This window comes from Podarcis melisellensis (genome assembly GCF_964234715.1).
Source record: "Podarcis melisellensis genome assembly, chromosome: 18".
Lineage (NCBI taxonomy): Eukaryota > Metazoa > Chordata > Lepidosauria > Squamata > Lacertidae > Podarcis > Podarcis melisellensis.
Genome location: NC_138536.1, coordinates 10,932,077 through 10,944,304, shown reverse-complemented (window position 1 = coordinate 10,944,304; position 12,228 = coordinate 10,932,077). Strand labels below are relative to the sequence as shown.

Below are 12,228 nucleotides of genomic sequence, written 5' to 3'. Positions count from 1 at the left end.
CCCCTTGGAAGCTCTGGAGACTTTGCGACATGCCCCTGAGTGAATTTACTTCTCTCATTTAAACCCCCAAATTTCCCTCCTCTGGACGTTTGCACTGCCAGGGCCTGTAGCTGCCCCTTCTCCCCACACCCTTCCCAGCACACAGGGGAAGCAAACTTATCCTTTCTGCCTCTCGCCTCTGGCAGCTGGGTGATCGGGAACTGGTCTGAGTGCAGCCGCAGCTGCAACCAGGGCGTTCGCACCCGGAGCGTGACCTGCCGGCGCAAAATCTCCACCACGGAGGAGAAGATCCTGGACGACACCGCCTGCAATTCCCCACGCCCCCGCGTGCTGGAGCCCTGCGGCAACCAGACCTGCCCCCCAGAATGGGCCGCCCTCGACTGGTCTGAGGTAAGAGCCTCTGTGTCTTTTTAAATGTCTAATATGTACTGAGCATGGCACACAAGCACACACACCGATTAAACAAGTGGCTACCCCCTGTCAAGACAAAACATTTGGGTCATGTGCCAGACGAGCTGCTCAGCTCAGCTAAGCTCTCCTTTCTCTGCCCCAGTCCATAACAGCATCCTCTCTCTACAGTGCACCCCAAACTGCGGGCCCGGCTTCCGCCACCGAATCGTCCTCTGCAAGAGCGGCGACCACACCTCCACCTTGCCCACCTCCCAGTGTCCCGAGGACGCCAAGCCCCCAACCAGTATAAGGTGCAGCCTTCGGCGTTGTCCACCCCCGCGGTGGGTCACCGGCGAGTGGGGAGAGGTATGGAACTGCTGCTCTCTTTCACTTCTGAGAGCTGGCAAGGACTGTTCCACTAGTCTGTTCCATTGCAGGGAGCCTCAACCAGAGGCAAAGAGTCAATGGAGGTCAATAGAGCTGCTCCGCCATCTTGGTTGGGTCAGACCAATGGTGAAGGGGATTGGGAGTCATACTGAGTGGGTCAAACCAATGGAGAAAGCACTGGGGAGCCATATTGGTTGGGACAAACCAAGGGTGAAGGCTTGGGGACTCAATAGGTAATCCAACAGGTAAACAGGAATGTTCTCAGGCAATTCCTAAATGTTATGTAGTATTTATTTATTTTATATTTATTTCATTTAGGGGGAAATAAGAGTACAATCAGAGTTTTGCAAGTCCAAAATTTTCTATCCGTCTGTCCCTCTATGTGCTTCTTGTGTTTCTATTTAAATCATGAGGGCTACGATCTTACTTCATACTGTTTAGCCCTTCCTAACCCTCCTGCATCTTCCTTCTTCTTCCCTAAAGTGCTCTGGGCAGTGCAGTTTTGGCCAGCAACGCCGTTCGGTCCAGTGCATGACCCACACGGGGCAGCCCTCCGGGGAGTGCGTAGAAGCCCTCAAGCCTGCGGCGGCACAGCAGTGCGAGAGCAAGTGTGACTCGGGACCCACAGAGAACCCCGAAGGTACCTGCGTGCTGCTCCAACATTTGTATCAAGCACCCGGGGGTCGGGGGGTGGCAAAAACTTTGTTCCCCATGAGACAAAGCTATTGTCACCTAACTCAGGATCTTGGGCTGTCTTGGGGCCAGTTGTTGGGACTTACACCCGTGGCATGGGCCAGAACCTGCAGACCACAGAAGGCCAGCTGGACAGGAAGGGGTTGGCTTGGGTCTCACCTAAATAATAATAATAATAATAATAATAATAATAATAATAATTTTATTATTTATACCCCGCCCTCCACAGCCAAGACTGGGTTCAGGACGGCTAACAACCAATAATAAAAACAAGTTGGTTAAAATACAATTTAAAAGATTAAGATACAACATTAAAACATTAGGATGCAGTGTCTTCATAGGAGGAGAAAGGAAAAAGAAAGAGGGGGAGGGAATCAAACTGATTCTAAGCCAAAGGCCAGGTGGAACAACTCCGTCTTACAGGCCCTGTGGAAAGAAATCAGATCCCGCAGGACCCTGGTCTCATGAGACAGAGCGTTCCACCAGGCCGGAGCCATCACTGAAAAGGCCCTGGCTCTGGTTGAGGCTAATCTGACTTCCTTAGGGCCTGGGACCTCTAAGGTGTTACTATTTATGGACCTTAAGGTCCTCCGTGGGGCAGACCAGGAGAGGCGGTCCTGTAGGTACGAGGGTCCTAGGCCTAAACTGCCTTAGTCCCCGATGAGGAATGCTTGGGAGCAGAGTCCTCTGACGATGGCAGCGACAAGGAGGAGATGGACCTGCTCCGTGGTCCACTTTATTCAGATGTCTTGTCACCCGTCTCTTGAACCCCAAAGAGACCGTCCTTACCTCCCAGGCTCCTCCAGGAGAGCCCGGAGGAGACATCCCCACAGCTAGAACCCTTAGGGCCTGGAAAGGGCTGGGGTCTCTAGTCAACAAATACCTAGCCCAGCCATCCCAAACCCCTGGCCTACCAGGCAGTGAGTTCCTTTCTTTCATCTGCCCTGAACCTTCCGGCATTCGGCTTCATCTGACGTCCACAATTTCTAGCGTGACAAGAGAGGCAGCAAAACTTCACTTTCTCCACACTGCACCTGATTTCGTAAACTTCTTCATGTCCCCTCTTACTCTTGACCCACTAACATAACACATTCTCTTTTTCTCCGCTTTCTTCCTCTCCAGAATGCAAAGATGTGAACAAGGTCGCCTACTGCCCTTTGGTGCTAAAGTTCAAGTTCTGTAGCCGGCCTTACTTCCGACAGATGTGCTGCAAAACCTGCCAGGGGCGTTAAACGGGCAGCGGTGGCTGGGGGGGGGGCCAGGCTCTCGGCGCCTCAAAGAAATCGGGAAGGCTGGGGTCAAGGGGTGGCTGTGCCCTTCCCCCACCCCACCACCCATCCCTTCCCCCAGGACCGCCAACGAGCAGACAAGAATCTCCGTGGGGGGCGCAGCAGAGCGCGGTGCGAGGGGTCGCTGTGCCTCGGGCAGAGGACCCGGGCGAGGTGCTGTGGAGTGCATTACTTGAAACTCTGACATTATTATTTATTTTAGTATCACAGCTGGGTGCCGCCGTTGCCCTGCCCACCCGACGGCGTGGGAGTAGCACACCCGAGTCACTAGTGTCCCATCAGCATCCCATCCCCCCCCATTTTTCCAGTCCCAGAATTCCCCCCCTGATCAGTGGGTTGGCTGTTGCATAGCACAGGAGTCTGGGTCTGGAAGTCGGGCAGGGATCCCGAGCTGCAGGTGAATGGCAGAGAAAAGGATACAGCAAGGCCTCAGGGAAGGGATCACGCATGCTAGAGGCTCGCTTAGGAGAAACAAGCAGGTGACAGGATCTTACCTGTTCATCTCCAGGTCTGGGGTTCTCCAAAGCTGCAAAGGAGGAAGATCCAGGAATTTGGACACAGACCTCTTGTTTTCAGAGCCCAGGGGTTTGCGGCCAAATCAGAGCCTGCGAGTGAGGGAAGATCCTAGGATATTTTTTGGAAGTGTTTATGTCCCACTGAATTTGGGGATTATATGCTTCCATGGTCTTCCCTTTGAATTTGCGGACGTGAACGATAAATTGGTGCTTTGAGGGGGGAACTCCTTCACCTCTCTTGGTTTCTCATGAACCTGATGGAGGTCCCTTCTTGTCCTGGGAGACTCGAAACTACAGTAAAGCTGCGTACGTCTCAATTCCAGAATTATCTTTTTAAGAAGGTGTAGGGCAGCATGCCAAATTCCAGAGCAATCAGAATTAGAAATTCAAAATCAGACAGTGGGGTGGGGGAGTTGCAGTGGCACAAAATTCTTAGGTGTGCACAATTTCAAAAAAAATAATAGTAGTAGTAACAGCTTACACAGAAAATCTCCCAATGTTTGCATGGGCGGATTTGGCATAGCTGTCAAATTTTCCCTTTTCTTGCGAGGAATCCTATTCAGAATAAGAGAATTTCCCTTTAAGGAAAAAGTTGACAGCTCTGGATTTGGGTGGTGACTGGTTGCTAGGGTGCCCTCTGCACAAGCTTTCAAAAGATACCCTCTCCTGACCAATTCCCTGTCCCGCTGTCCCCGCGCTTGTCTTAAGTGATTCAAGATGTGCACATCAAAGAGACAGAGGTCAACATGGCAGAGTCTTTCGTTGACTTTGTTCAATGTGGGACTGGCGGAAGGGACTCGGGGAGTGCTAATGTTCCACAGGTTGCCCTGGCCACTGACAACCCTTGCTATGCCACTGGGAGGCTGGTTGGTTCACCTTTGCCCCTTTTGTGGATCTCACAAGGCAAACCCTCTCCCTCTCCCATCTGGTTAGAGATTGCCCTCACCCCACAAAATACCCCACAGCCCGCTGGTAAGTCTAAGGGACCTGTAGGATTTCGCTCATCCAGGTGGGGCAATGTATTACTCATAAACTGTTTCCCATTCCCTCAAAATTTTAACTGAATCCAGTTCAAATTTCAGCTTCGGTGATACCCAGCAACAGTTTTGGATTTTTGCCGCCAGCAAAATGTTGGTCGCTTGCTCTCCTTTGGGTCCCGGACACAAGCAGACGAAGATCCGTCATTTTGCCAAAGGAACCTTCCTAGCTGATAGTCGGGTGCTAGTTTTCTTAATCTGCTCAGAGCGCCCTCTGGTGGGCAGGGTCAGATTTCACCATTTCATATATAAATATATACAGATATATTGTATTAATAATATTGTTATTATAGAAGTTGTTTAAAATCCTGTTTCCACGATGAGAGTGAGCGAGAGAGAGAGAGAGAGAAAGAGAGAGAGAGAAATTACAGCATGATTTTTACAATAAAAAAAACTACCTACCACCCCTGGTTCTGAGTTATTATGAATTGGCATCTATGTCTGGTGATGGGGAGATGTAAAAGCATACGGTTTTATCCTATTTTAGTTCCACATGAAATAGACCCATTGGCATTAATGGGCATGGTGAAGTTGAGGTTTGTTCTGTGCTGAGTTGGGTACAACCCTGGATTTTAAACCTAGTCATTGGTACCTCATGTCAGCTGGCAACCCTGTCTTTCTCTCACCCTGGCCTCTGGGCTCCTTGGTCCCTTTGTCCCTTTGACTTCGTGGGACCTCTTCCCATTCCTCAGTCAGCACCTGTCAGGGAACTGCCATCGGAGCCAGAGGCGGAGGGAAGGCTCCAGAGGGATGCCGGAGAGGGTCCCAGTAGGGAGAGAGGCAGCACATCTGCTGGGGAAGGAAATCAGCGTAACACCAGTGGAGAAGGGGGGCAGATGGGGGAATCGGAGAGGAGGCTCCAGGACTCTTCACCGGAGACCAGCGGGGAGAGCACGGGTCCTCCGCTGCCCACACCCTCCCTGCGCAGAAGACTTCCGCGCAGGGAGAGTAGGAGGAGACTTGGCGTCAAAGAACTTCTTTGCTGGAAGAAGTTCAAGAAACGCCCACTGACGGATTCTGCCAGCGACTGAGACAGCCACGAAGTGAAGGGCTGTCCAGACAGAAAGGGTTCAACCAGGTAACCTAGCCAGGAGTGGCGGCAACTTACGCACGAGCAACCCCTAGAACCATTACAGCACCCCTGTAAAGTTTCATTCCCAGCCAAACTGACACCTTTCCTTTTCCTCACAGATCCTGGATGGCAGGAATCCCACTGGTAGCAGTACATTCCGTGTCACATCCACACACCCAGTGAGAGCCACCAACTCTGGTGCTTCTCTGGTGCAACAAGAGACTGGTTTCTAATTGGGGTGTGTGTGTTTTTAAACGCAAAATTTTACTGGAGCAGATTGCATCCTTAACCCTTCGTCCACCCTTATTTTGCCATCAACTTTTTAAGAGGACAGAAGTTTTAGGCACACACAAACAAAAATATTCTTCATTGCAAACTTATATAATTTACTGGGCTTGAAGACCCCAACTTTCCATCACGTCGCTGTTAGTTGTTTAGGTGGTTGGTTTGTTTTCTGTGCTGTAACTGTTCCCAAACAAAGTCATTCTGACCCTTATTTTCATGTAATTATCTGTACATCATCTCAATTCGCTGTTGTTCAAACCATGCCATTGCACTGTCACATTAGCAATTTTTAATGTTTATTTTAAAAAAGGAAATGAGCCACATTCTGAACCGGTAATTTGGTGCGGGGGCACTAATTAACTTTCAGAACCTGGTTTGACAAGAGTCATTCTAACCTAGAGGTTCAGGTTTTCATTGGCCATTATTTTTATGATTTTGATTCATTGCGGTTGGAGCCACCATCTCACTCCATCACACAGGAAAGAGCTTTTTCACAGAATCATAGAGTCATACAACTGTGGAGTTGGGAGGGACCCCGAGGGTCATCTAGTCCAACCCCCTGCAATGCAGGAATTTCAGCTCAAGCATCCATGAAAGATGGCCACACAACCTCTGCTTCACAACCTCCAAGGAAGGAGACCCCATAATCTCCCGAGGGAGACCTTTCCACTGTCAAATGGCTCTTGCTGTCAAAAAGCTCTTCCTGGTGTTTACTCGGAATCTCCTTTCTTGTAACGTGGGTTCGAGTCCTACCCTCCAGAGCAGGAGAAAACAAGCTGGCTCCCTCTTCCGTGTGACAGCCCTTGAGATATTTGAAGATCATCATCATCATTTTTTAATTTGTATACCGTCTTTCTATCTTACAATACTCAAGGCGGTTTACCAGCTGAAGAAACAAAAAATGTACATCTTATAACAATCTAATGCAATACAAAAGTGTGATAATAAAACAATTTTAAAATGGGCAACCTACACCAAAAAAGTAACATTCAGCAATCATTAGTACAGATAAAGGGACCCCTGACCATCAGGTCCAGTTGTGACCGACTTGGGTTGTGGTGCTCATCTCGCTTTATTGGCCAAGGGAGCCGGCGTACGGCTTCTGGGTCATGTGGCCAGCAGGACTAAGCCACTTCTGGCGAACCAGAGCAGCACACGGAAACACCGTTTACCTTCCAGCTGGAGCGGTACCTATTTATCTACTTGCACTTAGGGGTACTTTCGAACTGCAAGGTGGGCAGGAGCAGGGACTGAGCAACGGGAACTCACCCCATCGCAGGGATTCGAACCGCCAATCTTCTGATCGGCAAGTCCTAGGCTCTGTGGTTTAACCCACAGCGCCACCTGCGTCCCTTCAGCAATCATTAGAATAGTATAAAATAACAATACCAACATATAAAAGTTAAACAGACGTCCACTCAACAGTTACAATAAATAATATCTAAGCTATAATCAATAAAACAACAGCAAGCCACAGTACATAAAATAATACAATACACATTGCAAAGCACGGACTAGAGGGTAGAGCAAGGCAGGTGGAAGGAGGCCTTGCCTGATGGAGTCCGTCCCCTCACAGTTCTTTCTGCAGGAACAGCTCCCTTGAATACTCCTAGGGCTGGAGATGGCTATCGTGTTTCCTCTCAGTCTCCTCTTTTCCCGGCTGTTGTTGTTTAGTCGTGTCCGCCTCTTCGTGACCCCCTGGACCAGAGCACACCAGGCCCTCCTGTATTCCACTGCCTCCTGCAGTTTGGTCAGACTCAAACCCAGAGGACAGGATCACACTTCAAAACGACCTTGACAGATTAGAGAACTGGGCCAAAACAAACAAGATGAATTTTAACAGGGAGAAATGTCAAGTATTGCACTTGGGCAAAAAAAAAAATGAGAGGCACAAATACAAGATGGGTGACACCTGGCTTGAGAGCAGTACATGGGAAAAGGATCTAGGAGTCTTGGTTGACCACAAACTTGACATGAGCCAACAGTGTGACGCGGCAGCTAAAAAAGCCAATGCAATTCTGGGCTGCATCAATAGGAGTATAGCATCTAGATCAAGGGAAGTAATAGTGCCACTGTCTTCTGCTCTGGTCAGACCTCACCTGGAGTACTGTGTCCAGTTCTGGGCACCACAGTTCAAGAAGGACACTGACAAACTGGAACGTGTCCAGAGGAGAGCAACCAAAATGGTCAAAGGCCTGGAAACGATGCCTTATGAGGAATGGCTAAGGGAGCTGGGCATGTTTAGCCTGGAGAAGAGGAGGTTAAGGGGTGATATGATAGCCATGTTCAAATATATAAAAGGATGTCACATAGAGGAGGGTTGTTTTCTGCTGCTCCAGAGAAGCGGACACGGAGCAATGGATCCAAACTACAAGAAAGAAGATTCCACCTAAACATTAGGAAGAACTTCCTGGCAGTAAGAGCTGTTTGACAGTGGAATTTGCTGCCAAGGAGTGTGGTGGAGTCTCCTTCTTTGGAGGTCTTGAAGCAGAGGCTTGACAACCATATGTCAGGAGTGCTCTGATGGTGTTTCCTGCTTGGCAGGGGGTTGGACTCGATGGCCCTTGGGGTCTCTTCCAACTCTATCATTCTATTCTATGATTCTATGTTCCCTCAATCGTTCCTCATCTGGCCTCATTTCCAGGCCTGTGTCTGTATGTGTGGTTTTCTTTAAAAATTAAACCCCCCTCCAGAACAGGAAACTTGGAGGAAAGAGATCAATTAACTATTAACTCAGCCGAGATTCCTGCATTGCAGGGGCTTGGACTAGATGGCCCTTGGGGTCCCAATTCTACGATTCTATTCCGGCACTGGGTTCGAGAGTGTCATCCTGAAATAAAAGTGCAGTTTTGCACGGACTCCTCTTCTCAGAGGCCTGTCACCTGCACAACTCTGCACAACTCTGAAGGAGGAAGTAAGGGGGAGATGAAGGCGGGGAGGGGGGGTGAGGGCCGGATAGAGGAACTTGCTGTGACTCTGGTGAGCTTCCACTTCTCTCTTGCTGCCTGCACAGCTCTGAAGCTCAGCCTGCAAGATCTCTCCCCGCTTGCTGCTTGCCCTGCGCCAGGAATGCGTCTATGACCCACAGAGAACCTCAGTGACCCATCGCGGGGGTCTCAGCACCAACCTGGGGCGTGGGCAGAGCCGAGATCATGGTAAGTCTGGGCTTCAAGGTGGCAAGGTGAGCTGTGGCATCCTGTTTCAGGAACCGGTTTGCCACCCAGCTTGCACTGCTCAAAATGGACCGAGTTCCAGAGGTGTCTGGCGTCAGAGAGGGGGGTTTGGCAGGGGTAAGTCCCCCACACACCCCAAATTCCCTGACAAATTGCATGCCACTTGTTGCTTAAACTGCTAGGGTTACTTGAAGGAAAGTTGCCGCTTGGCATCCACTTGGCATGAGAATTTGGGGAGGGAAACAAAAGTTCTAGTCCTCAGCATGCTTACTCAAAAACTCAGTCGATGGGGACTTATTTCAGATAAAATAGGCGGCACCATTATAGATATGTGTGTGTTTGTTTGTGTGTATTCAGAGGTGATGGGTTAAGTTGTACTTGCCCAGGCAAAAAGGAATTTTTGCCATTTCTGTGTCTGGTGTGCTGCTTCTGTTTTTTGGTGCAAGGATGTGCAATTCAGACACATGTGTATTTCGGTCCTCCTGATTCATTTCAGGGTGGGTGGTGTTCTTCAGCTGGTTTGCTAAAAATAAAAAAGGCGAAATTAAGCTTCCCTGTCCAGAGGAGACGCCTAACCCAGCAGGCCTTGCTTGCAGCCTTCGTCCCAAAAGCAGCTTGCAGAAGTGCTGGGCTGTGACCTCAATTGTATGTGTTTCGGCACCAGAAGGTGCCTGGGCAGCTCAAGTGGCTAGTCCTTGTGAGGTCCATGATGTGGTTTCTGCTCTTTTTCACTCCCCTGCCACTCTGACTGGCATCCATCAGTCGTATCCCGCTGGGTTTTTACTCAGAGTAGACACTTTCAGAGTCACAGGCCTAAGTCAGTCATGTCCACTCACTTCAGGAGTCTACTCTGGCTAACGGTGAATACAAAACCAACCCTTTTTTTAAAAAAATAATATTTATTGAAGTTTTAAAGGTTACAAAAAGAAAAGAAGAAAAAACACCAAATTAAACAAAAACAAGACAACACATCACAATAAAAAAAACAGAAAAATAGAAACAATTAAAAAACAAATCGAACCTTCCCATAACTTATCTATCATTTGCTTGTTTCCTTGACCTCCTCACACCTCCCCTTTTTGTATTCTAGTTCAGTTAGCTATTTCAGCAAATCCTTTCCATCTTTCCCAATTTTTGTTCTATAATTTATCTTAATATGATGTAACTTTACATTCTCTCCTTTCACCAATTAACAATCTATTTTTACTTAATCCTTTATAACATTTCCACTAAAACCACATAATTTCATTCCAGCATCCTTCTAACATTCCTTAATTTTGCAATGTTTCTGCAAATAAACTTTGAATTTCTTCCAATCTTCTTCCCAAAACCAACCCTTTGAACGATCTGAGGTAGAAGCCCTGTTTCAAACTACTGAAGGGGAAGATTCTGTTTGATGCTGTTTTCACTGTACTGTGTGTTGTTATGGTACAGCTGCATATTCCTGCATTGCACGGGGTTGGACTAGATGATCCTTGAGGGCCCTTCCAGCTCCCACCGAGACCTGCCTTTATCCTGACGTTCTGTTGTGCTGATTAAAGACAGAGTAAATCCCACATTCAGCTCCCAGCTGGCACATATTTGGGTCCAGGTTCAGATGTATATTTTTTTTATTGGCTTTAAAAAAATTTATACAGACAGCAAAACAAAGTAGCCTAAATTAACATTGCCTTCTACCGATAAGAAATAATAATAACTATTACAACAATGAAAATACTAAAAGTACATTTACTTCCCCTTTTAAACTTCCACTCTGGTTACAATATATTACTATTCTACAATAATCTATTATATCCATATATTATTATTTTTCCCCAAATTCAACCTAACCCTACCCTCCTCTCCACTGCTTCCCTTCACCCTGTGTGAGATCTTCCCATCATAATTTTTTCCCCTAGTTGCTTTGGTAAAATAGAGTAACATGAAAACTGTTAAATTATAATTGCTTCTTTTGTCCTTACACGCTTAGCAATTGGGTCCATGTTCAGATGTATTTCTGGGGCATAGCCACACTGAAGCTAGAACGCAGAGTTTAAAATTAGTAGGGAGAAAGTGGCTTGAAATAACCTTTTGTTCTCCTTCTCCCGTGATCATTCAGAACAATTGATTCAGAATGAAACTTAGCAGTAGATTCAGGCCAGAATCTCTTTTTTTTTAAAAAAGAATTTTATTGAGTTTTCCAATAATTATATAAAAACAAAATAAAACAATAATATAGCACAGACAAAAAAAAGCAAAACAAAAAAGAACAAGTATAATTTCATTACCTTTTTTCTTATACCTTACTTTCCCGACTTCCCCATAACTCCCCTCTCTGAATTCCAATTTCTATTATGTTAGTTCAGCAAATCCTTCCCCTTAGTTTCATTAAACTTTTAACCCTTCTTTTCTTGTTACTTATCCAATTCAGCTGAAAACCACGCAATTTCTAGGCCTACGCCATTCTAACACTCATTAATTTTGCAATATTTCTTAAGATAGTCCTTAAATTTCTTCCAATCTTCTTCCGCTGTCTCTCTTCCCTGGTCTCGGATTCTGCCAGTCATTTCCGCCAATTCCATATAGTCCATCACCTTCATCTGCCATTCTTCCAAGGTGGGTAGATCTTGTGTCTTCCAATACTTTGCGATGAGTATTCTTGCTGCTGTTGTGGCGATTCAGGCCAGAATCTCAGACCAGTCGTGCAAGTTCTGCATTGTGTACCGCACCCACTGCGAAAGCGGGCAGCGAGTGGATAATCTGGAGACTGAATGAAGTCCTCATGACTCTCCCCACAAGCTGGGATGGTCACCAGCCTGGCCTCATGACCCCAAAGTGCCCACGAGGGACCCACATGCCGGTCCACAGGTTGGGGGGGGAATCCCGTTCCCCTAACTGACAGGATTCCCTGCCAGGAGATGTGGCCATGTCCACTAGACTTCAGAGATTCGGGGAAGGAAAGCTGATCTCTCCATAGCTATTGGTGTAACGGAGCCTCCATGAGCTAAGGAAGTCTACCTGAAAGAACCCAAACCAGAGGGAGCGGCAGAGGGAGCAATCACCGCATTTTGGGATTAACCTCATTCATTTCACACCCTGCTTGTGGGCTTGAGGGAGAGAATCTCTTTGGCTGAGATTCCTGCATTGCACAGGGTTGGATTAGATGATCCTTGGAGGTCCCTTCCGAATCTACAGTTCTCTGATCCCATGAGTCTGATTGGCCACTGGACTTGGCAGGCTTTTGCTCTGACCCAGCAGAGCTCTCCTTAACAGAGATCCACCTTGACAGCAACTTGGAGCCTCCCCGTGCAAGGGCAGTCTACCTTGGAGTACTAGATTTTGGTGACTAGGAGCAAGGGGTTGTTTTCTGCCTTTGCGTCCTGTGTGAGGACTTCCTGGAGCCTGCGG

General features: G+C 47.7%; 2 protein-coding genes and 1 long non-coding RNA gene across 4 annotated transcripts in view; 2 read left to right on the top strand and 1 right to left on the bottom strand.

Moving 5' to 3' along the window:
• The window catches only part of ADAMTS10 (ADAM metallopeptidase with thrombospondin type 1 motif 10), a 38,119-nt gene extending 35,018 nt beyond the window's left edge, over positions 1 to 3,101 (top strand). For both annotated transcript variants that reach the window (XM_081895422.1, XM_081895421.1), the window contains 4 exons: positions 186 to 390; positions 580 to 756; positions 1,261 to 1,417; positions 2,593 to 3,101. In XM_081895422.1, the coding sequence (XP_081751548.1) occupies positions 186 to 390; positions 580 to 756; positions 1,261 to 1,417; positions 2,593 to 2,702 (649 nt within the window). In that variant the 3' untranslated portion in view covers positions 2,703 to 3,101. The remainder of the gene's footprint in view (positions 1 to 185; positions 391 to 579; positions 757 to 1,260; positions 1,418 to 2,592) is intronic.
• A 5,504-nt stretch (positions 3,102 to 8,605) lies between these two features.
• Positions 8,606 to 12,228, top strand: part of MYO1F (myosin IF) — a 67,576-nt gene continuing 63,953 nt past the window's right edge. Inside the window, exon 1 of the mRNA XM_081895423.1 lies at positions 8,606 to 8,823. Within this exon, the coding sequence (XP_081751549.1) occupies positions 8,821 to 8,823 (3 nt within the window). The 5' untranslated portion in view covers positions 8,606 to 8,820. The remainder of the gene's footprint in view (positions 8,824 to 12,228) is intronic.
• Positions 8,954 to 12,079, bottom strand: LOC309361035. The gene is made up of 3 exons (XR_014164319.1): positions 11,916 to 12,079; positions 10,803 to 10,859; positions 8,954 to 9,364 (listed from the first exon to the last, which is right to left on the bottom strand). It is a non-coding gene; the product is annotated as an uncharacterized lncRNA (long non-coding RNA).